The 24,439-nt window shown below is 48.7% G+C and overlaps 1 protein-coding gene across 2 annotated transcripts in view; it reads right to left on the bottom strand.

Annotated features, from left to right (window-relative positions):
• The window catches only part of LRRC20 (leucine rich repeat containing 20), a 63,547-nt gene that overhangs the window by 16,821 nt on the left and 22,287 nt on the right, over positions 1–24,439 (bottom strand). For both annotated transcript variants that reach the window (XM_067025459.1, XM_067025460.1), the window contains exons 3-4: positions 13,258–13,407; positions 3,713–3,880 (exon numbers count right to left, since the gene is read on the bottom strand). In XM_067025459.1, the coding sequence (XP_066881560.1) occupies positions 3,713–3,880; positions 13,258–13,407 (318 nt within the window). The remainder of the gene's footprint in view (positions 1–3,712; positions 3,881–13,257; positions 13,408–24,439) is intronic.

Here is a 24,439-nt window from a genome sequence, read left to right as displayed (position 1 = left end):
TGAGAGGCTCACGTACCGAAAAAAAAAAAAAAAAAGTCACAAAGCAGTATGTACCATGTACTCCAGCACATGCTGGTTTCACAACTTATTAGTGGGTCATAGCTGGCAACTCGAAACAATCTGCTCTATTATGTGTCAGTCATTTCGGAGAGCCTTGGAGCCTTTGGAATTCCTGCTCTGTACTGTGCTCCCAACCAACTGCGCGCCCGCTGTATGCGGACACCACGCATACATACATGTTGGGTGGGGGTAGGGAGCAGGGTGGCTCCAGAGATGAGAGCACAGGGAGGCCACATCACACACATGGACTGGAGGACTGTCCGTACAAGGCGGCAGCAACGAGGCCACCACATGCTAACCCAGATCCTCGACCTAAGGGCATTCAGCTACTGGTGAGCACCAAGGATGGGCACCCTCCCCGCCCTGCCCACCGGCTGTTGGACCAGATAACAGAGGGCAGTGTCCCTGCATCTCTCCCAGCCTGCATACCCTGATAAGGTCCTGTGCCTTCTCTGGTCCATGGACCCGAGCCCTCTCTCCTCTCCCTGCATCATGGTCCAGAGAGTAAAGGAAGACTGGGCAGCGGCACTGTTAAGAAACAAGATGCTGCTGCTGCCCTAGGCAACTTCCAGGCCTTCCTGAGGCCTTGCTGAAGACATCTTTTTTTTTTTTTTTTTTTTTTTGCGTTACGCGGGCCTCTCACTGTTGTGGCCTCTCCCGCTGCGGAGCACAGGCTCTGGAATCACAGGCTCAGTGGCCATGGCTCACGGGCCCAGCCGCTCTGCGGCATGTGGGATCTTCCTGGACAGGGGCACGAACCCGCATCCCCTGCATCGGCAGGCGGACTCTCAACCACTGCGCCACCAGGGAAGCCCCTGGAGGCATCTTTTGAGGAAGTCCCTTCAGAGGCTCCTTCGGATGCACATGGGGGCTTGCTTCACAGCTGCTTGTTCTCTACTTACTGAACTAAAGCTTTAAGGCAACTCATGCATCTCCAATTTATTTCTTTAAAAACGATTTATTTTTAAATTTTCCAATCCTCTCTGAGGGCTTTAAAGGGGAAAAATAAGCCATTCTTAAGGCATCCTGAGCTCCAGCTACAATTATCCCAATGAGCTCCTGCAGGAGATCGGCTACAACTGGTGAAGAGTGCAAAGCTATTTCCATAATGTAGGACTTTTCAGCCCTCACCTTCTTCACTGTGATTACGGCTCTCTTCCCTCCAATTGGGCTGTGAAGGCTGTGGCCTGGCCTTCCACTGGTTTGGGAGTTAGAAAGCCATCCAAGTAACTAGGATGGATTGGAGACAGGTAGAAAATAAAAGTGAGGACCCTCCTGCAAGGGAACCATAGCTGCCGCCATGTGCCCCTCTTTCCACCTGGTTGGGGGAGAACACCCAGGCATCCTGCAATGGAGCAGGCCCTGGGATCAGCCAAGCACCTCGAGGAGCCGCTGGACACTTGGGGAAAACTAGAAGGAAGGGGCAGTACCCGACATCTCCATGTCCCCCAGGCCTGACCCAGGCTGGGCAGCAGGGGGCTCTGTCACAGACTGAACTGACTGGGACACACAGCCGAGGGGCTGATATCTCTTTTACCTGGCCAGGTGTGCAACAGACACTTGACCATAAAGGCTGGGGGAATGTCTTAGTGCCTCAATCTCTACATCTGTCAAATGGGATGGTCACCCTGTTGCCTTGGGCCTGCACACAAGCACACTTGGTAAAGCTGTAAGATGCTTCCATGTGTAGAGTTATTACTGTCACTCTGCAGAAAGTTAGAGATACATGTACAAAAGAAGTCAAAACAGCCGATCTTTGCTCTGGGAGCTGTTGCTGCTAAGGAATGTTGTCAGCCTTGTGGGAGGGGAAAGATTAGGGAATCCGTGCCATCCTGTACGTCCCACTTTTTCTTGTACTGCAGCCAGCACAGACCACTCACCCAGTTCTCCGGCTGGGGGCGTGGGGAAGCCACCTTCTGGGGTGGGGGGGTGGGGAGGGTGGGGAGAAACTCCATTTGAAAGCTGAGAAGAGCTGAAGCTCAGAGAGGAGATGTGAGTCTTTCAAAGCTGTAGTTAGGAAGTAGGGAAGCCAATGGCCAATACTTGTCCTGACCTGCCTGCCTGCAGCTACCCACCCAGCTCTGGTCTTGGTATCAGCCTGGAGTAGCCCCTGCTTGGTTGCTGCCCCATTTAGGTAAGCAGCAGGAGGAGGTGGAGGCATCAGGAATGGCCTCAAAGAACAAGAGGAGGAGGAGGAAGGGCCCGGCAAGGAGAGCCTGGCTGAGAATGAAGAGCTCAGGGCAAGACCCCGCGTGGTCAGGACAGCACAGGAGGAAGAACTGTGCAGTGAAAAGGCACTTCTGGGCATGCTCCTTCCACTTAAAGACAGAACAAGGGCCCAAGTGACCAGGGGGCCCAACGCACGGGCCAGCCATTCAGTGATCCTGGTCTTGGGAGGCAAGACTGACCCAGAGCCCACCCCCAGGGTCTTCCCAGAGGCCAGGCAAGGGAACCCCACTCCAGGCACAGGGCTGAGTTTAAGAATCATGTATTCTTATCCTGGCACTTCTGTGGTCTCACTGTGCCACCCGATGCTCTCTCATAACCTCTCTGAGCCTCAGTTTACTCATCTCTCAAAGGATGGACCCAGAAGTTCAGAGCTTAACTGGTCCCACCTCCCACTCAGCCAGGGCCAGGGCCCTGCAGGCAGCATCCCTGAGAGAAGGGGCACTCACCAGCGCACAAGGCAGGCTGCTCTTCATTGAGCAGCTCCAAACCACTAGAGACCCCTTCCTTTTAATCAATGGCATAATGGCTGTGAAAGAGCTTACGAAAATAAAAGCATAACTGAAGGGGGTTACTATTACCCATCAGCATTAGAGGCAACATGAGAGAGGATGAAATGGGGCTGGAGGTGGGCTTCCAGAGCCCACCGAGGCAGCTGCAGGAGGGGCCAAGGAGGAGGAGAGCAAAAGGACCCTGTGAGTGCGGGGCTTTCTCTGGGGAGGTTAGACAGCAGCTGGAGAGGTGCTCAGGTCCTGATGAGACCGGAAGGTATGTAACTGCTACAAAAGGAAGAGAGGGACCCCTCCTCCACCTCAGAGGAACCCAGCTCGCTGGGATCTGCTGTTTGCAGGAGGTACATCTCCAACCCAGACGGGAAGACCCTCTGGTTCCCTGAGGGGAGCATATCTGTACTGGAAGGCAAAGAGACCCTGTTCTGAACACCTCTGCCTAGTGGCTCCTGCTTAATAATGGCAAAGAGCTCACTGTGATGCCAGGGAGGGCGAGCCGGGGACTGTGTCAGGAGTCAATGCATAGAGGGTCCCAGCTGAAGGGTCGCAGAGGCACCTGAGGCCAGCAGATGGAGACGCGAGAGGGAGCGACTGTGGCCAAAGGTGGCCCAGCCAGTTCAGGGATCGCTGTGGGGGAAAGCCAAGACCTTCTACCTGCCAGGTGAAAGCAAGTGTCTGACCTGGCCCCTGGCAGGTGGCAGGGCCTCCTAATGGTTACCCTCCTAGGCTCAGTGCCCTGTACTCGGGAATCTCAGACCAGAAAGCCCAACCTTGTGCTCTTGTCTATGAAACTCTGAGTCCAGAGGCCCATGCCTTGCGCCCTGTGAGGCCCTGTGAACCTCACTCGGGGAAGGGAGCTCAGGGGAGGCTCTGCAGACAGAGGGAGGTGAGGGGCCTGGTGGGCTGGGTCCACTCACCCACGATCTCGTTCTCCTCCAGATTGATGGTCTCCAGCGCAGGCAGGGTGGTGAGCTGCTCAGGGAAGTCATGGAACTGGTTCCGGGACAGGTCGATGGCCTTGAGGTGCTGCAGGGTGCTGACCTCGTTGGGGAGGCCGTGCAGGAAGTTCCCTTCCAGGTGGAGCTCTGCCAGGTGGGGAAGAAGAGTGAGGAGGTGGGGGAAGGGGAGCAACCCAGAGACCACAGTGACTGCTGGCCTCCTGGGCCAGCAAGGCGGCAAGGAAGGAAGCCCCCCAAGGGACGAACTCCATATTAATGCCACCCTGCTCAGGGTGGCACATCTGGGGTCATTCCTAAGGCTGGTTTAGGGACCATCACATCCTTGAACTGAGGCATCCAGAATGACCAGAGGGGCTTTCCTTACTGCAGCTCAATCAGGTTTGCCCCTCAATTTTGTTCCCCCCAAACACATCCTTAGGACAGGAGCAGTCTCTCTGACCTGGACCACTCTGGCAGCCTCCTCCCTGGCTTCCTGCCTCCAGTCCCTCTCCAATCAACGCTGCACAGTGGGACCTATTTAACCTCATGAGCGCAGCCCTGAGCTCACAAACCTTCAGTGGCTCCCCAAGGCCTCCTCCCTAGGCAATCAAGGCCCTTTGTGATCAGGCCCCTGCAGCTCTCTGCTCCTGCAGGTCCAGCACTCACACCTGGGTCTGTGCCCTGGCAGCCCTGGAACGTCCTCTGGGATGATCTCGAGCAAAGAGACACATCGCAGGAGAAGTCATAAAACATCATCTTGCTGGACTCCTGCACGGTTCTGCATCCCATAAAGAAGTAGTAACAAGAGCTCTCTTTTTCTTTTTTGTGGGGGGCCTACTCTGAGTCCCACACACTGCCAGGAGCTGATGCTAAGTGTCTCATCTGATCCTCAGAACAGCTCTGCAAGATTTATCATATTCTGCTCCATTTGACAGAACCAGAAATGGTGGCTCAGAGAGGTTAAGCAATTTGCCCAAGATCACACCACCAGGTGGCAGGGAAGCCAGGATTGGATGACCTGGATGACTCGATACTGGTCACAAAACATGGGACGTAGGGGCTGGTGACAGAGGCAACAGGAGAGGCAGGTGTGAATATTTAACGAGTGATGCTATGTCCCAGGCAATGTATTCGTCGTTCATGAAATCTCATATAATCCTCCCAACAAATTTCTCTCCCAATTTATGGATGAGAGCGCTGAGGCTCACAGAGGTCAAGTAACCTGCCCCAGGGCACACGCACCTAGCAGTTCCCCATGCTCCCTGAGATTCACAGATAAGGGGGGGAAGTGGGGAATGGAATGACAGTCCCATTTCCTCAGGAAAGTGGGGGTGGGGAGGGGTCCATCCAGACACCGACATCAGGGCAGGGCTGGGTGGAACCTTCAGGAAGCAGAGTCTCTGGGGGAGGCTGAAAACACTTCCATGTGAAGCCCAGTCTGCACATCCTGCTGGGGAGATATGCCTGGAATTAGCCGGGGGGCATCTCCACAGTTGGGAAACTGAAAAGCTTTTCATCCAACTGCTATCATTTTAATGAAAGCTCAGTGTGGCCTCCCAGATCTCTTTCCCTGCTGTTCAATAGCCTTCCTATATGTCTCTGTCTTGCTGCATTCATGACTCAAAGGCTCTGCAAATCTCCTGCCCTTGTGTGCGGCCACAATGAACATTATCCCGAGGCTTTTGTATGATCACATCCACTCCTCTCAGGGCTGAGGGAGAAGCAGGAGGGCAGGGACCCTTTCTGCCCAGGCTCAGAGCCTGACGGACCCATGGGAGACTTACTCTTCCAAGCTTTACAAACCGGCGTCAACTCACTACCTTCTGACACCCCAGGTGTCAGAAAGCCAAGACTGCTCCCTCGCCCAGTGAGGTTAATTAAAAGTCCAAGCCAAACAAGGCATTCCTGCTCCAGAAGTATTTGCTCAAGAACCACTCTGAACAGCAGACTCTTCTCCCGGAGCTCTTTTGCCCCTCATGACTTACCAGCTTGATTCCATCTGGTTGGACCCCATTCTAGAAAACAGCAACTTTCACTCGTATCAAATTACAGACTATTTGCTCACTAGGTGGTCCATCCCAAAAGTACAACGGATCCTCCTGACAAGCTCTGTCTGGATTCCTCCGGTCAGTGTTCTTGGGAGGAGCAGGCAGGGTCTGGACACGACTACACGGAGGTCCTGCTACAGTGTGACAGAGAGAGCGAACCGTCTTGAGCACTCACCACACGCTAGTACCCTCTTTTCAGTGTTTACCATGTTTTACCTCAACTTAATCCTTATGATGACCCACTGAAGTTGCGTAGAATGGATCCCATTTTACAGATCAGGACATTAGGAATGGCAGAGCCAGGTTCTGACCTCAGGCCAGTGTGGCTCCCGGGTCCGCAATTTTATCCATGCCACTTACTGATTCTCCATACCCTGACACACACAAGGCTGCTCATCTAGCTACCATGGACCATGTTTGCAGCTGGTTTGTCTTGGAGAAGCTTCAGAAAGATGTGCTGCTTAAAATTAGATGCTCTTGCTGAAATTTGTTATCACCAAGGGAGATTTTTGTTTTCACTGATTTAATATTTTCCCCACTCTGTGCAAAGCCCTCCTGGGCCTTGTTTGTGCTGAGTTGTCTTCTTGAGAAAATTCAGGTCCAGTCCTCCATCACCACTGAAGGCAGCAGGTCGTCTAGCCCTCCGGCACATGAACAGTGCCAATAACCATAACAGAAACCCAACACCATCCCAACTGTAAATACAAGATTTTGTTGTTTGAAGCCACTGAGATTTGAAATTATTTGTTCCTGATGTAAAACTGGCCTATCCTGACTGATGCAGTTTGTTTCACTTTAAATGCGTTTTCTACTTATAAAAGCAATGCATGCTCACTGTAAAAACAGAGACATCACAAAAAGGAAAATGAAAATCCTGCGTGTTTCCCCCTCCAGAACCATTGTTGTTTGGTATTCATTCTTCTATATTTTTCTATGTACATGCTGATGGATGGATATTGTTTTTAAAAAACAAATGGAATCATAGACTATATACTCTTTTGAGAACTGCTTTTTTCACTCAGTAAAGCTGAGGCAGCTTTCCAAGTCATTGCTTTGTGTATCCTTCTCTGGAGATCACTACTCTCAAGCTTGAGACTCGTGGACACAAAATCATGCCCCTGCCCAGCATCTCGTGCCCCAGGGAAGACTGCTCTCTAAAGCCCAGCCCTTCTTCAGCACAGGCTCTAAGGAGATGCTCGGCTGCAAGGAGGAGGAGCTGAATCTGCCTGAAAGGCGGCCTCTCTCCCAGCTCAGAAGCACTTCTGAAAAGCAAAAGGCGCAGAGGGAGTCATGGCTGGGCAGGCAGGGCTTGCACCCTTGGTGTTCAGCTCCTTGACTGCATTAGGGTCATCAGAGGGGCTGTGCTGAAATTGGGAAGGAAGGGAGAGTTTTCCATTACGGAGCTTCAAAAGGAGCCCAGATCTGCTCTGGAAAGGCAGTGTCAACCCACTGCAGTTAGTCAGGCTCCTGCTGCATTAAGAAAGTATTGATGTGTGCTTCCCTGGTGGCGCAGTGGTTGAGAGTCCGCTTGCCAATGTAGGGGACACGGGTTCGTGCCCCGGTCTGGGAGGATCCCACATGCCACGGAGCGGCTGGGCCCGTGAGCCATGGCCACTGAGCCTGCACTCCGCGACGGGAGAGGCCACAACAGTGAGAGGACCGCATACCGCAAAAAAAAAAAAAAAAAAAAAGTCTTGCAGTGCTGGGATTGGGTAGGGGAGGGTTTCCAGGAAAGAGCTCTTGTGCCGGATACCCAGCTGTGCTGGGCCTGGGGCTTAGACCAAAACCGAATAATAATGGCTAACATCCAATGAACAGCACTATCCTGCAGGTACTTGTTCTCTGGAGTTTACACACAATCATCATTTTAATTTTACTATAACCCATTACCTCCAATTTACAGAGAGATGAAATAACTTGCCTAAGGTCACACAAACCCCAACCTCTCCCCCAGTTAATCTGACCTTCCTCTCCCAACCCCCAAACCAGGATGTGAACCCCAGCCAACCTCCCCAAGAGAAGTGGGCCATTCCGGCCACCTGCTTTTTCCGGTTTTGCACCTCTAATCCCTGCAGCACCTGTCCTCAGAGTAGATACTCAGCAAATCCCTGCTTATTTAGTGGCGAATGAATGATGGGGGAAAAACCAGGAGGACCTGGTTCTGATCTAACTCATCATGTGTCCTTGGGCCCATCCTCTCCCTGGACAGCCTGCATGAGAAGGTCCTCCCTGCCCATTTACACAGGGCTGTGAGAATGAGTTGAGAGTGTTGTGAAAAGCAGGACGTGCTGCACAATACAGATATTTATTAAGCACCTACTACACGCTCAGCCCTATGCTTGAACATGAAAAGGATAATCCTTGAAAAGTAAGAGCACTGTTTCTGTTAGAGGGGTACGAGATCCATGAGACTTAATTACTGGATTATGGAGCTTTTTGTGGAAAAAAACCCTGAAAGCTATCATTAAAGGCAGGAATCAAAAGATAAAATAAGAGAAGGTAGATGCAGCTGGGACACATGGCTTGCAGGAAAGTCAATCAGACTTTCACAATTAGGCCCAGGGTCTCGCTGCCCTCTTGTCGCAGGGCGGAGGGGTGTATGTGTGGCTGTATTAGGGGAGCTCCAGATGTTTCTTCCTGCTCTCTTACACCAAGGTTCAGAGTCAAACAACCTAGGCTCCCAGGATGCACAGGGGCTCTGGGAGAAGATCTTACTCCATCCCACTCCCAAGACTGTCCCCAGCCTGAAAGCAGCCAGGCATGACATCCCCTTATTTATTATCCCTTCTGAACTGTGGTTTCTGGAGGCTGCTAAATGGATCTCTCCTTCCCCAAGTTCCCCTTATTACTTCCTCATCATCCTTATCTTGGACAATTGTCAGGGCTGACTCAGAGGCCTCAGACTGACCCCAGTGGAGAGACAAGGCCAGCTGATTACATTAAGGGACAGATGAGGCTGGCCTGCAGTAAGTATGCAGCCTGGTGGTAAATGAATGTGCCAACTCCAAAAATACCTACCCACTGAGGGTCAATCAGCACCTTGGCTGTGACACTGCATCAATGAGCAATTACTTTCCCACCTGCAAGGGCCCTCCTGCAGGGCAGAGTCAGTGGGTCAGGTGGAACAATAATTGTCCTTCAAGTGGCCCATACTCAGCACCGCAGACTCTTCACACAGAGACAGTTGCTGCCCGCAGGGAACAGAGGGGAAAGAAGTGAAGTTTCCGAAAGCCACACCCACTCCTTGGGTGGACAAAGGGAAGGGGTGAGAAAACTCTTCTAACCGAGGAGTCTGGGACAGACTACAATGAATTGCTAGCCATTCTGCCCCCATGAAAAGGGTAGGCGGCTCTCACTCTACCAACGTGAACCAGTTCCTAAAATATATTGCTAAGTAAAAGGGGCAAGTTGCAAAACTGTGCATACACTTTACTCCCACTAGTAGTTTATAAAGGAGCTCTGGATCCGGACCCACAGTCCTGACCCTATTCTCTCTCACTGTGTGACCTCAGGCAAGTTACTTCAGCTCTCTGTGCCGCAGTTTCCTCATGTAAAACAAAGATAATAAGAGGACTTGACCTCACAGAGTCACCAGACTTTGAGTAAATGTGCCCTCACATTATAAAGTGGTTGCCTGCTCCTACACCTGCCTCCCTGAGAGACTGTGGGCTCCTCAAGGACCAGGTCTAGGTCTAGGTCTTGGTTTCCTTATCCTTCCCAAACGTCAGTGCTATGAGGATTAGATGAGATGACGTGTGTAAAACCCTCAGTGTGGAGCTGGCGGGGGCTAAGTGCCCAGCGAATTTGGGCTTTCACGTTATTTCCTGTTCATGCTCACACCGGCCCTAAACAGATGCTCAGGAGGAACTAATGAATTGAGTTGAAAGGCAGGCGGTGAGAGACTGAATATACACACAGACAATGGCCAGACCAAGTACAAAAATAGAACTGGGACTCATAACCTGAAGCATCCTGTCCAAGAAACCAAACCATTAGTAAAGCAGCCAGCCCAGGAAGCTAGTCTTCTGTAAGTCAGGCTTGTAGGAAGTCAGACTACTATCTCTGTCGACAATCCAGGAAGCCAAAGAATACCCCCGTGTTACAGCTGGCCCCAAATGGCTGGGACTTGATTACTGACAGTTTTTTGTCCCAACATCCCACGCAGGACCAACCAGAGACGGCCAGATGTGCATCCTAACCAATCCCATAGGACGCCCTGCTGCTGGCTGGCCCGCCCGCCTCCAGTTTCCCCAGGCCAATAGCCTGCCATCAGGCCCACCTGAAGCCTTCTCCCGTTCATCCACTAAGAAGCTCTCCCATTCCTCTGCCTGCCTTTGAGTCTCTGCCAAATGCAAGTGACAGCGGCTGACTCCCTGGCTGGAGCAAACTCTGAATGAACAGCCTCCGCTAGTTCTCAGTTGGGTGGGCTTTGTCTATTTCTGCAGGTGTGTCTTACACACCTCTGGCCTGGCAGGCCCAGGACACACTCAATAAAAACAGCTGAATGACTTGCATCTGGAGGAAGTGGGGAGATGGGAACACAGGAGGAGAGGGGCCAGAGGAGCCACAGCCAGACCTCAGGATCCACTCTCCGCAGAACCAATGTGTCCTTTGGACAGATTCCATTTCTCCCACCATAAGACGCTTGAAGGATATCAGGGGGATGTAATCACTTAAAGACCACCCAACTGTGAGGCGGCCGTGACCCCAGCAGCAGGAAGTCCCCAGGATACCCACAGAAGACAACTTGGCAGGCAGGGAGCAAGCAGGTGGCTCTCTCCCCAGAACCAAGGCAGCACACCCGCTCTGTCAAGAATCCAGGAGACAAAAAAAAAAAAAAAAAAAAAAAAAGAATCCAGGAGACAGACCTACTAGAGCATGGACTTGAGGAGGGGAAGGGTAAGCTGTGACGAAGTGAGAGAGTGGCATGGACATATACACACTACCAAAAGTAAATTAGACAGCTAGTGGGAAGCTGCCGCATAGCACAGGGAGATCACCTCCGTGCTTTGTGACCACATAGAGGGGTGGGATAGGGAGGGTGGGAGGGAGGGTGATGCAAGAGGGAAGAGATATGGAAACATATGTATATGTATAACTGATTCACTTTGTTGTAAAGCAGAAACTAACACACTATTGTAAAACAGTTATACTCCAATAAAGATGTTAAAAAAAAAAAAAAGAATCCAGGAAAGGACGCTAGCAGGCAGTATGGAGCCCAGCACAGCCTATTCAAGTCTCCTCTTCACACATAAAAGGAGAGGGTTTTTTTACTTGAAAGAGATACCACAACAAAGGCTGGGGTCCAGAGCCAGGTGGGTCTCTCAGCTCCAGCCCCTCCCTGCCTGGTTACCAACCCTCCTCCAGGGCTGTCTCTTTGAAATCCATTTACTGGGCACAAGGCAGCCTTGCCTTTGTAATCGGAAGTGGCGTGGGGGGAGCCAGGAGCCACCAGAGCACAGGAGGGGGTTCAAACGGCATTCTTCAACAGACTTCTGATGGAAGGGTATCATGCTGAGTCACGAATCCAGGGGCCCTAAGTGTGTTTCTCCCACACTCACTGCTGTGTCCCTGGAGACAGCCTACTTGCTTATCCCACAAGGCACTGCCATGTCAAGTCCTCTCCAGGCCCTTGAGCTCACGCAGGTGGCCTGGAAAGGTAGCCCTGGCTGCAGGGTGGGTGACCTGGGTGTACGGCTCTGACAGCCTGGACGAGTGCCTTCTTGCCCTGACCCTCCTTCTCCACCCGTGAGGTGAGATGGCAGTGACAGCTCTAATACTTTATGGGAGATTCTCCTAACTGGTGGCCCACAGGCTAAGTCTAGCTTGCAAAATGTGTTCTATTGGCTTCCAGATTAAAATAAAAATTAGGTAAAAATGGATAAAATTCACATAACTATCCACCTTTCCAGCTTCAATTGAATAAAACTATCAGAACAATCCTGTGGCATGTCTGGCAGAAGCTGAGTAGGGCATGTACCAGGTGGCCACAGTCCCCACTACTCCCTCTTGTCCCACGCCCAATCTGAGTCACTCATTACCTACATGCTAGTCTCTTAGGCGTTGGTGTTTATAACCCCTTAACTATGGTCTCAGTCTTGGCTGCCGGCACTTTAGAATGACTTATATTGATGTTAACAGATGCCTAGGCCCAGGCCCACACACAGACATTCTGATTCAACTGGTCTTGAGGTAGAGCCAAGGCAATGATGTTTGTAGAAAAACTCCTCAGTTAATTCTCATTTCAGCCAGGCTGAGAGCTGCTGGTCCAAGGGCCCCGGCAGCTGGGAGGACCCGTCTCACCTGTGTAAAGACGCAGCCACCAGAAAAAGAAGGACGGGAAAAGTGGGCCTGGTCAAAAGCACCCACAGGTGCCCCTGGGGAAACACGTCTTGCCCTGGGATCCCTTCCACCCCCAACATAAGCACTTTAGCTTTTTAGGCACAAACTCAATGAGCTTTGTGAGTTTCGGTCAGAAACGACAACACAGACCAATCCCTCCTGCTTGCCCTTGTGTTTGCGCCCAGTCTAGGTCCTGCCTGTAGCTCCCTCCCGAGCCACTGTCCAAGCCACTTCCTGTCCCCGCACTGGCTTTGCCAATTCACACCTCCCCCCTCCCCTCCTGACTCCGCCCAGGGCTCGCACCTCCTGTAGAAAGCTGCATGAAATATGCTCCTCTCAAGTCCCTCAGGTTCCACCAGCATTTTACGTTATTGGTTTCTCTAAACAGGTTCTTAGACTCCTTTCATGCCCCTATCAGAGAGAGAATCCCAGAAGGCAGGAATCACTTCTCCTGTGCCCCCTGTGCCCTCCCCAGTTCTCCCACCCCACCAGTTCACGAACACACACCAAGCGCCCAGGCTGCCACTCCATCCCACGGGTCACTGAGTGACAGTAGACTCTTCCAGAAGGATGCAGGGGCTACCTGGAGAGTGGAGAGCGGGCACTGCCGCCTGCTTGTCCACCTGGAGGAGCCATTTCAGATGAATCTACAATGCCCACCTGCCAGCCTCCTGCCCACCTCCCTGCCGAGCACCCGTGTCTGCTTGCTGTACGTGTGCACAGCACAGAAAACAACAGCCCTGGCCTCTGTCACTCCTGAACTGAGAAAGCAACATGGGAGAACAATGCTAGATTGCAGGGGGGTTGGGGCACGGCGGTCAGAAGGGGGCTCGTTCAAGTCTACCAAAAAATAACTACTCCTGAGCTGCAGGACCCCAAATACCCTACTGGTCTGTTCAAAACAAGAGAATCACTCCGGGATCCACAACCTTGACCATGAGTCAATCTGATTCACAGCCAGCTAGAGGCAGGAGTGGCACTTAGAGATTTCCAGAGGACACAGGTCCACCCTTAGAGCCTCCCCTTGGGAATGATTTCCTGAGACTAGCTGACTGGGGACATTCCCCAGACAGGGTCGGAGCCTAAAGGATGAGGGTCAGCATGCCCTCCTGGCCTCAGCTGACCAGGGCCTACCTTGGAGCTCACAGAACGTGGTCATGAACTTGCTGGTGAGGGACTGGAGCTCGTTGTTGGCCAGCGTGATGAGGTGGATCTGGTCGGTGACATTCCGCAGGACCTTGTAGATGCCGATGGGGAAGGAAACCAGCTTGCACTCGGCCAGGTCTGCAGCCAAAGGACAAAGACCAGAGTTAGCAGCCACAGCTGCCCATGGACTTGCCCCAAACCGCACAGACCCGACCCTGTCTCTCCTCCCGGACTCCTTTGTCTCCTACCTGTCTCCCCTGTGCCAGGCTCAAGACCCTCCTGTCCCTCCTCCAAAAGCCTTCATCACCATTCATCACACTTGTCCCAGTCTCACACACTGAACCTAATAGCTTATTCTAGCACCTTCTCTAACAGCACAGCCTGCTAGCTGGAATGCAGAAGACAGAGCTCTGGTGACCAGCACTCACAGCCGTGTGCTTGAGGCCCTGAAGGATCCACAAGTCCCTCCAGGATCATCAGAGTCAACGGCGAAGCCAGGTACTTAAGAGTACTTTATAATAGTCTACTTCTTTGAAAACAGGCAATTCACACAGACTTTATGGTTTGACCTTCTTCCCCATCCTGTCACTCTGAAGACAGGTCTTTCTAAGAGGTATCAGGGAAGCCTCTGTGGAGAAGAGTCTGGCAGTTCCTAGAATGGTTAAACCTAGTTACTGTATGACCCAGCAATTCCACTTCTGAGTACATACCTGGGAAAAATGAAACCATGTGTCCACACAAAACAGTACACATGAATGTTCACAGCAGCATTATTCATAATAGCCAAAAAGTGGAAACAACCCATGTGTCCACCCATAGACGAATGGATAAGCATAATGTGTATATCCATAAAAAGGAATATTGCTTGGCAATAAAAAGAAATGAAGTATCAATATATACTACAACATAGACAGGCCTTGAAAACATTATGGTAAATGAAAGAAGCCAGTTACCAAGAACAATACATTGTATGAGGCCATTTATATGAAATGTCCAGAACAGGCAAATGTACAGAGACAGGAAGTAGATTAGTGGTTACCTAGGGCTGGGGGTATTGAGGGATGGCAACTAAGGAGTGAGGGGCTTCTTTGTTGGAGTAATACAAATGTTCTAAAATTGGATGTGGTAATAGTTGCACAGCTCTGTGAATATACTCAAACCACTGAACTGTACACCCTAAACTGTATGGTATGTGAATTATATCTCAATAAACCTGTTTCATATATATGGCAGCAGAGAGACACTGAAAGCATGGAGGCTCAGAAATTAGGCTGTCCAGCTCATCTAAGTCACTTAAGCTTCCTGAGCCTCAGTTTTCTCATCTGTAAAATGGAGGTATCGTTGTCTACCTAGCAAGGCTGCCAGGAAAAGTAAATATAATAAAAAGTACTCAACGTGCTAACCAAGTGCCTGGCAGATAAGTAGTGGGAATGCTAAATACAAATGCTGTTTCCCTACTCACCTTCCACTTTTCTCTCCCCTTCCCACCCTACCCAAATCGTCTCCATGCTTCAAGCCCAGTTCCCATCCCACCTCTTCTGGAAATCTTCCTGGATCACCCCCATTACTGGTGAGTCTCTCCCCCAACCCCATTCAGGAGCACTCACCAACTCAGACAGCACTGCCCCACCTCTCAACAAACTCTTGTCTTTTCTCCAAAGAGGCCGGGCTTCCCCAGGCACCTCTAAGCCTTTGAAGATTGTTCCAATATTAACATACAAAATTCAATAATATTCCTATATGCCAGCAATAAAATAGTTTTTAAAGATCCTATTCTGAACAGCAACAATAATGCAAAGTCTATAGAAATAATCAAAATTGAAGCCCTTCTCCCTTATTTGCCTCACAGAATTTCTACTCTGGCTCTAATACTAGCTCAAATGTCATTTCCTCCACGAAGCCTTCCCTGATGGCCCTAAGCTCCAGCCTCTGAGTCTCATATCGTGTAAATGAGACCTCTTCACGCTGTATTGTATTAACCTCCTTTTGTGTCTGCTTTCCCACTGGACTGGGAAGACGCCCAGAGCACAGTGCCAGCAGAGGTCCACCAGGCTTGGAGGGCAGGGAAGGGTTACTGGTGACCTCATTAAGCTGGTTTAAGGAAAGAAAGGGGACAGGTGGGGGTAAGGGCAAAAGTCCAAAAGACTGAAGAACCATAGGGGTAGGACATCCTGTTAAGAAGTGTCTTTAGGGAATTCCCTGTTGGCCCAATGGTTAGGACACCGAGCTTCCACTGCAGGGGGCCTGAGTTCGACCCCTGGTCGGGGAACTAAGATCCCACAAGCCACGTGAAGTGGCAGAAAAAAAAAAGAAAAGAAGTGTCTTTACTGTTTGCTCTGGTCCAGGGCTATGTTAGGTGACCCCAGACCTGCGTACCAGTCCAATGTCAGGTACCTGCTCTTATATCAGCAAGTGGGGTTTGCAGAAGAGAGTGCAAGGTCCTGCCGGGAAGAACGAATGCCCAGAGGTCAGACTTTCAGTAAAAAAGAGATGAAGGGCTGGAACTAGACCAGCTCTGTAGGCTCGAAGTTTGGGGCAAGCTGAGGATTCTTGAAAGAGCAAACACTTCCAAACAATGAGCCCCCTAGTGCCTTGTGCCAGATGCGCAAAGGTCTAGAAAGGAGTCTTGTTGTGGCTGTGAATCACAACAGCCCCTTTGGCTAAAAGCAACAGATCTCAGACCTGCTAGGAGCAACATCAAGGAAAATGTCAGAAGCTTTCCCTTTAAAACAAAGAGCAAAATAAGGATGCCTTCCATCATCAGTATCCCTGAATATGGTCTTAGAAGTTCTGGCCAAAGAAATAGAAAGCATAAACATTAGAAACAGATAAAATGATTATTATGTGCATGTGAGATGACTGCATAACCTCAACAAAGCAGTCATCTGACAAAGTACACAAATTAAAAAGATCTCAGCAAAGTGGCTAATTAAAAGTGCAAAATTCAATAATATTGAATTGCCTATATGCCAGCAATAAATATAGTTTCTAGGACACTATTCCAAACAGTAATATAATATAAAATATAGATAATCATAATAGAAAATATATCTGACCAATATTTTAAAAAGTAGTTCTAGGGCTTCCCTGGTGGCGCAGTGGTTGAGAATCCGCCTGCTGATGCAGGGGATACGGGTTCGTGCCCTGGTCCGGGAAGATCCCACATGCCGCGGAGCGGCTGGGCCCGTGAGCCATGGCCGCTGATCCTGTGCGTCCAGAGCCTGTGCTCCGCAACGGGAGAGGCCACAGCAGTGAGAGGCCCGCGTACCACAAAAAAAAAAAAAAAAAAAGTAGTTCTATTTTTAGTTTTTTAAGGAACCTCCATACTGTTCTCCATAGTGGTAGTGTCAATTTACATTCCCACCAACAATGTAGGAGGGTTCCCTTTTCTCCACACCCTCTCCAGCAATTACTGTTTCTAGTTTTTTTGATAATGGCCATTCTGACTGGTGTGAGGTGATACTTCATTGTAGTTTTGATTTGCATTTCTCTAATAGGTAGTGAGGTGGATGGACCTACAGTCTGTCATACAGAGTGAAGTAAGTCAGAAAGAGAAAAACAAATACCGTATGCTAACGCATATATATGGAATCTAAAAAAAAAAAAAAAAAAAACGGTACTGATGAACCTAGTTGCAGGGCAGGAATAAAGAGGTAGACATAGAGAATGGACTTGATGACATGGGGTGGGAGGGCGAAGCTGAGGCGAAGTGAGAGTAGCATTGACATACATACACTACCGAATGTAAAATAGTTGGCTGGTGGGAAGCAGCAGCATAGCACAGGGAGATCGGCCTGGTGCTTTGCAATGACCTAAGGGGTGGGATAGGGAGAATGGGAGGGAGGCTCAAGAGGGAGGGGATATGGGGACATGTGTATGCATATGTCTGATTCACTTTGTTGTGCAATGAAAACTAACATGGTATTGTGAATCAATTATACTCCAATAAAGATCTATTTTTTAAAAAGATTAAAAAAAAAAAAAGTAGAAAGGTTCACAAAGATATTTTTATAAATAGGAGGACTTCCCTGGTGGCTCAGTGGTTGAGACTCCGCCTGCCAATGCAGGGGACACAGATTTGATCCCTGGTCTGGGAAGATCCCACATGCCACGGAGCAACTAAGCCCGTTGTGCCACAACTACTCAGCCTGTGCTCTAGAGGCTGCGAGCCACAACTACTGAGCCCACATGCTGCAACTACGGGAGCCTGTGCACCGCAACAAAGAGTAGCTCCCACTCACCGCAACTAGAGAAAGCCTGCGCGCAGCAACAAAGACACAATGCAGCCAAAAAAATAAGTAATAAATAAATAAATAATAAACAAATAAAAATGGGTTTGTACATGGAAATATACAGCATTCATTGACAACAAGTTAAAATATAGAAATAACGGTGATTTTATAAAGAAGTTAATTTACAGATTGTTTAATGCAATTCTTACTCAAAGCCCAAAAAGTCTTTTTTTTTAACTTGATGATATGGTTTTAAATTTCAACTAGGGAATAAGCAAGCAAGACTCTCTAAAAGAGAAGAGGTGGAGTGATAACCAATTTTATAAGGCTGCAGTAATTAAAGCAGAGGGTAATAGGAAAAACAGATCATAAAAAGAAAATACAGTAACTACACAGAAAGAAAATACAGATCTATAGTCCAGAAAATACAGACCATAAATAATGTCATAGTTTAATAAACACTAAAATGGAGGCCTCACAAATAAATTAGGGAAGGGAAGGATTAATAACTGATGTCAGAATAACCAATTAACAATTTTGGGAAAATAAGAGAAAGAGACTCTCCAATTAACCTAAGAATCAAAAAAAAAACTCTAGATAAAATTACACTTTAAATATTTTTTGAAATCAAACCAAAAAATCAGAAGTAAACAGACTTATACAACCTCTTAAGTGAGGAAGACTTTCTCAACCTAGGAGCTGTGAAGAATCACAAAGGAACAGATCAACAAACCTAACTGCAAAAAAATATGAAACACCTGGATGCTTAGAAGAAAATATGGCAAGCAACAGATTGTGAAAAAGGATCTATAAATAGGATACATAAGTTGTTATCCTGATTATTTTAAATGCTCAATATAACTCAGTTTTAAAAAGGCCACCAGATGATAGATATTCACCAGGGAGAAAATATAATTAGTAAATAAATATACAGCCACTGATATGTGTTGCCAAACTGCTTTCCAGGATATTTATACCAATTTATATATATTCTAGCCAACAAGTAAGAGGATCATTAAAAAAATCCTTGCTAATATGATCAGGGGAAATGGTATCCCCCGCTTTCATGAGACTGATTATCTTTTATGGTTAATTAACCATTTTTATTTCCCTGGTGGAAAATCTTGTTCAGGTCTCTTGCTATTTTTGTATTTGGAGTCCTGGCATTCCACCCACTCTATCACCCACCTGGGTGTTGGTAGAGTTCCCTAAATAATATTATCAACCTATGTCTGTAAACTGTTTTTCTTGTTTAATAGTTCAAGTTATAGCATTTAGGTGTGTTTTTTTAAGCAGAATATAAAAATTATATGCACACAGTAATTCCAACTATGTACAAAAGTATACATGCCTGGGAAAGAAGACCAAAAGGAAAAGAACCAGAATGTTAAATGGTTATTACAAAGGATTTGAGCAATTTATTACTATTTATAGCCCTGCTGTTTATTTTGTACAAAATAAGTACCACTATTTATCTGCATAAAAATATTTTAAGTATATATGGTGATACTTTACTTTTAAAATAGAAAAATAAACATATCATAAAAATAGCTTTTCTTGGAAAAAATAACCTGGCATATTCAAGGATAAACTGAAGCCAGCCACCTCCTCATCAATCTGAGAAACAGAGAAGGCAGACCCATGAAAGAAAGACAGTAGCTCTCTGAACTGGACTGACGTAGAAGTTATGAGTTGGCACTTTCAGCGCTCAGGCACTACTGAAGAATCACATAATGAATCCTGCTCCCCAAAGTGGGGACAGAAAGTGCTCACGATGGAGGCCGAAGAGACATAACGCCATTCAGGTTATTTCCAAGGATCCTCAAAGCAGCTGTCTTCCAGAGGAGATCAGCTCAGAAACGCCCAGCCCACAGCCTTGTTCCTCCCACCTGGGCTGCCCTCTTGCCATCCCAACTGTACACCACCCCACTCTCCCAGTCCCCAGTGCAAGCAACACATGGCCTCTGCAGCCTCACTTGCCCACTGACACAGTCACAGAAGCATATGGCCCGGCATCTGGCAGGGGGTAGGGGCTGAGGGCCTGAAATGCATCCACACTTGCTGCTTTCATTTATCTTCCATAAATAACTACTGTGTGCCAGGCACCGTTCCGCATTGCGCCCTGTGGCTTCCCTATGATATTTTTGTTCTTGGGGACTCTGTGTCTGTTCCCTCCAACCTTTGGTGTTCGGGTAGGAGCTCCTGCTCAGAACAGTCTGGCTGCCTCTGATGGCAAAGGCCCCCAAGGATTCCTACAAAGTGCCCTGCTGGGATGTGATACAAACACCCCCATCCAGGCCACGTCACCAGCCACTAACACTGCCTGTGAACTCCCACCCCAACTGGGAGGACAGGCCCGTGATCTCCGGCAGAGCTCTCCATGATCCCTGGGTCAAGAATATGGAGATCCAGGTACCCAGACCTTGCCCAGTCACCTTCCCATCTGTACAGATGGAGCAAAACACTTCATGTCCATTCCCTGGGTGGGGTGGGGATAATAATAACCATAAATAGCACCACTCACTATTTCATGTGAGCTAGGCTGTCAGAACTATCCTCTCTGTACACATGAGGAAATTGCAAGTAAGTGACTTGCCCAAGGTCATTCAGCTAAATGTAGGGGAGTAAGATTTGGATACAGGTTAGTCTGATCAGGCAGCCAAGGGTACTAACCATTTTGCTATCCTGCCCCAAGAGTCAAGAACGTGCCCAGTTGTCTCTAGGCCAGAGAAAGTAGAGCCTCTGCTGAGCAGCTCAATGGGACACCAGGGCCTTGGCTACAAACTCCTGTAGGCCTTTCCAGTTCAGCACCTGCGATCTGGGGACAGAGGCCCCGCAGCCTTCTTCAGTCCTCAGGAACTTCTTCTCCAGGTCTAATTCAAAGGATGGGCACCTTCTATACCCACTATGCCTGTGTGTAGTAGAGAAAAGCCCCCGGGGTTGAGCTAAGTCCAATGCTCACGAGGGCAGACAGCACGACTTCCAGAAGACACAGCCAGGATGTAGCTGGGGGCCAGGTCTCACTAAGGGAGAGGGGGACCCTACCCAGGGAAGAGAAGACCCAGGCTGGAGACAGGCAAGTCATCCTCCAGGAGCCATGGGATGTCACCGAGAGTCCCATTCTCTATGGGTCCTCAGAGCTGACAGGACGGGGGCTAGTTCAGCAGTCATAAGGAAAAGGTTCCATGTGAGGAAGTAAGTGCAGCATCATGGGGTGATCAGGCAGGGTCACCACTGAGAGGATTCCTGAACCAGATGGAGGCTGGGTGATCTCAAAGTTCTCATTCAACTCAAAAAAAAACAGGCATAGCTAGCATCACGAGTACAGACTATGTGCCAGACACAGTAGCAGGTGCTGTTTATGTATTAACAACCATGAGTTACCCTCACAGGTGGAAAATGAGGCCCGTGTTGATAGGCAAATTGTCCAAGGTCATTTGGGGGAGATGATGGAGTGCAAAGAATCGGAATGCAAATATTCCAGTAGGGTGACCAACTTGTTTTGGTTTGCCTGGGACATTCCCAATTTTAGTACCAAAAGCCCTGCATCCTGGGGGACCCCTCCTGAGCCCCAGACAACTCAGGGAAGTTGGTCACCTAGGTTCAGGCTGCACACTGATGGATGAGAGGTTACTAGAATCAGAGAGGAGAGAGGGACGGCAACTCAGGCATGGGCCATGGCATGAGCAAAAGCCCAGAGAACCTTCATTTCCTCTGGGGCTCCACCTTTGAGACTTGGCTCCTCCTGCAATTTTCTGGAGCCTCTCCAGAGAGGAAGGAATCATTTCATGCTACTTGGTGGTACATGCACGCCCACAGACCCCATCAGAGCCTGGGGTTACTAACACAGGGTCCTCTGTCTACATCTGGATGGCAGCTGGATTCAAGTGTGCCTTTCCTCAGTGCCCCCCGCACCGACACTTGAGCTATAATAGAGAACAGAGACCCTTGGGGGGAAGGCACTGTAATAAACACAAGGCATAATTATCCTCATAATCATAATTATTATCACAAGAAGGCCAAACTGCATGTCCCCAAACCTCTAATTAGAATAGTACTTCATGTTAATAAAGAAGCTCTTTAATTCAAAATGCATGGGTCCTTCATTAAAGGTTGTCTCGTAAATTCTAACGAATGCCTAATGAAAAGTAACTGGTGGGCAAAACCAGGGCAGAAAAAGCAAAATCCAAGCAGTAAACAGAACGTTCTGCGGGAAGTCAGGAGGGCTGAGTCAAGCTTGTGTTGTTCCTTAGAAACAGAACTCTGACCCCTGCTCAGTTCCTGCTGAGAGGTGGGCCTGGTGACAGGGCCCTGTGCAGGGAGCACAGAGGATCATGGAGCCCCTGGTAACCAAGCCACAGGACCCGAGGAGAAAGTGTCGGGGACTCAGGCTGGTGGGTACGTGGGCTCTGTGGCCTGACCAAGATGCAAGACTCCCCAGGCTGCAGGAGGAAATCTGCCACCAGTGTGACCCGGTCCCACCCAGAATGTCTTGTTCTCACAAAATATCTCTTTTCACAAACGTCTTTTCTCGTGGACTCTTTTTTTCAAGATTAGAAGGAGGCTGAAGGCCATTTAGCCCATGTTTTCCAAATTTCCCAGGAAGAAGCATCTGGAGAGGTGGGTCCTAGGCCCCTACTCCTGAGATTCTGCCTCAGGGGGTCTGGAATGGCGCCAGGGAATTTGTGTTTTTTAACAAGTATTCCCAGGTGATTCTTACCCATAAGCAAACTTGGGAAATACTGAGTAATGCAGCCTCCAATCTCAGACCTGAAATTCTCTCAATGTCTCCACTGGAGGGCACAGAGTTCTTCTTGAACACCTCTGATGATGGGGAGCTCCCCTCCCCTCCACAGAATGGTTTGAACTGTTAGAGAGTTCTTTCATGAACCGTATGATAACTGCTACCCTGCCACTACCTAGTGGTCTTTCTGCCCTCTTGGATCACACATAGATATCTGCTCCCAAGTGACAATGCTTTACATATATGAGGTTGAAGGACATGACAAGCTTTACTCCAGGCCAAACATCTCAGAAACCTCAATCCCCATGGTTTTAGATGCTCCCTTCAGAGGGTCTGGAACAGCCCAGCTCAGACCCTGCCCCAGACAGAACTTACTACTGTAAGTTTTTCTGTCTGTGACATATGACCGCAGTCTCCATTCACTGACACCAGCTGCGGGTCCAAAACTGCTCAGGGCCTCAGACCTACAATCTCATCTGCTCCTCAAAACCACTCTGTAAGGTCAGTTATACACTTACCCCCATTTAACAAAGGAGGAAACTGAATCACAGAGAAGTTAAAAGATTGGATTGCCCAAGGTCATATGATTTATTCAAGGTCACTCAGTTAATGAAATAATAATCAAAATTTATAGAGTGCTTCCTATGTGCAAGTCAGTGATCTCAGCATTGTCATATTAACTTTAAATTTTTTTAAATTTATTTTTAATTTTTTAAATTGAAGTATAGCTGATATACAATATTTTAAGTTTCAAGTGTACAACACAGTGATTCACAATTTTTAAAGGTTATAATTCCATTTGTGGTTATAACATATTGGCTATATTCCCTGTGCTTGTGTATTTTATACATAGTAGTTTGTACCTCTTAATTTCCTACTCCTATCTTGCCCCTCCCCCCTCCCCTCTCCCCACTGGTAACCATTAGTTTGTTTTCTATATCTGTGAGTCTATTTTTCTGTTGTTGTTATATACATTAGTTTGTTTTATTTTTCAGATTAAGCGATATCGTAAGTATTTGTCTTTCTCTGACTTATTTCACAAAGCATAATACCCCCCCAAGACCATCCATGTTGTTGCAGATGGCAAATTTTTTCATCCTTTTTTATGGCTCAGTAGAATCATATTAACTCTTTTTTTTTTTTTTTTTTTTTTGTGGTACGCGGGCCTCTCACTGTTGTGGTCTCTCCCGTTGCAGAGCGCAGGCTCCGGACGTGCAGACTCAGTGGCCATGGCTCACGGGCCCAGCCGCTCCACGGCATGTGGGATCTTCCTGGACCGGGGCACGAACCCGTGTCCCCTGCATCGGCAGGCGGACTCTCAACCATTGCGCCACCAGAGAAGCCCCATATTAACTCTTAATCCTCACAACAGCCTCATGAGATAGGAACTATTATCACCATCTTTGCTTTCAGAGGAAGAATCTGAGACACAGACCTGCGGGCTTGTTAGTAAAAGGCATAGCTGGCCCTGAGCTCGTGCTCCTAACCACTATGTACACAGCCTCCCTACAATATGTAACCGTCACTTGGGATGGTCAGCTGCTCTGAAACAAGAGATCTTGAGTTCCAATCAGCAGACAGCCCTCCCAAGACTTAAAATGAATTCCTGTGGACACTGGTATATTGCAGTTTCCATGGAGCTATATTAAAGAAGTTTAGAGTTGAAAGAGCTGGTGAAAGAATTATCCAGCGCCTGGATGTGTCACTTAATTGGCTGTGGGACCTCAGGCAGGACCTTTTGGCTCTTAAGCCCTTGGTGTGCATCTCTGGTAAATGCCAAGGTTGGAACTGATCATCTCTGAGACCCCTCCTGGCTGCCACTCTGAATTCTAGCTGGTGGTTCTCGGACTTGGCAACACACTGGGCCAGTCACCTGGGGAGCTTTACAGACTCTTGATACCTGAGTCTCATTCGCAGAGATTCTGACTTAATTAGCATGAGCTGGGGCTTGGGAATCAGGGGTTCCCCAGCTCCGCTGGTGATCCTAACATGCAGCCAGGGTAGAGAACTCTGCACTACGCCATCACCTCTCAAACTATAATGTGCCAACAGATTATCTGGGGATCCTGCTAAGATGAGGCTTCTGATGCTACAGGTTTTGAGCGGGACCTGAGATCCTGCATTTCTACCAGGCAGGTCCAAGGACCACTCTCAGTGGCAAGGGGGGTCTGGGACATCAGCATCTCCCCAGAAC

The sequence above is a fragment of the Kogia breviceps genome, chromosome 2 (assembly GCF_026419965.1).
Source record: "Kogia breviceps isolate mKogBre1 chromosome 2, mKogBre1 haplotype 1, whole genome shotgun sequence".
NCBI classification, from domain to species: domain Eukaryota; kingdom Metazoa; phylum Chordata; class Mammalia; order Artiodactyla; family Physeteridae; genus Kogia; species Kogia breviceps.
This window is presented reverse-complemented; position numbering and strand designations above follow the sequence as displayed.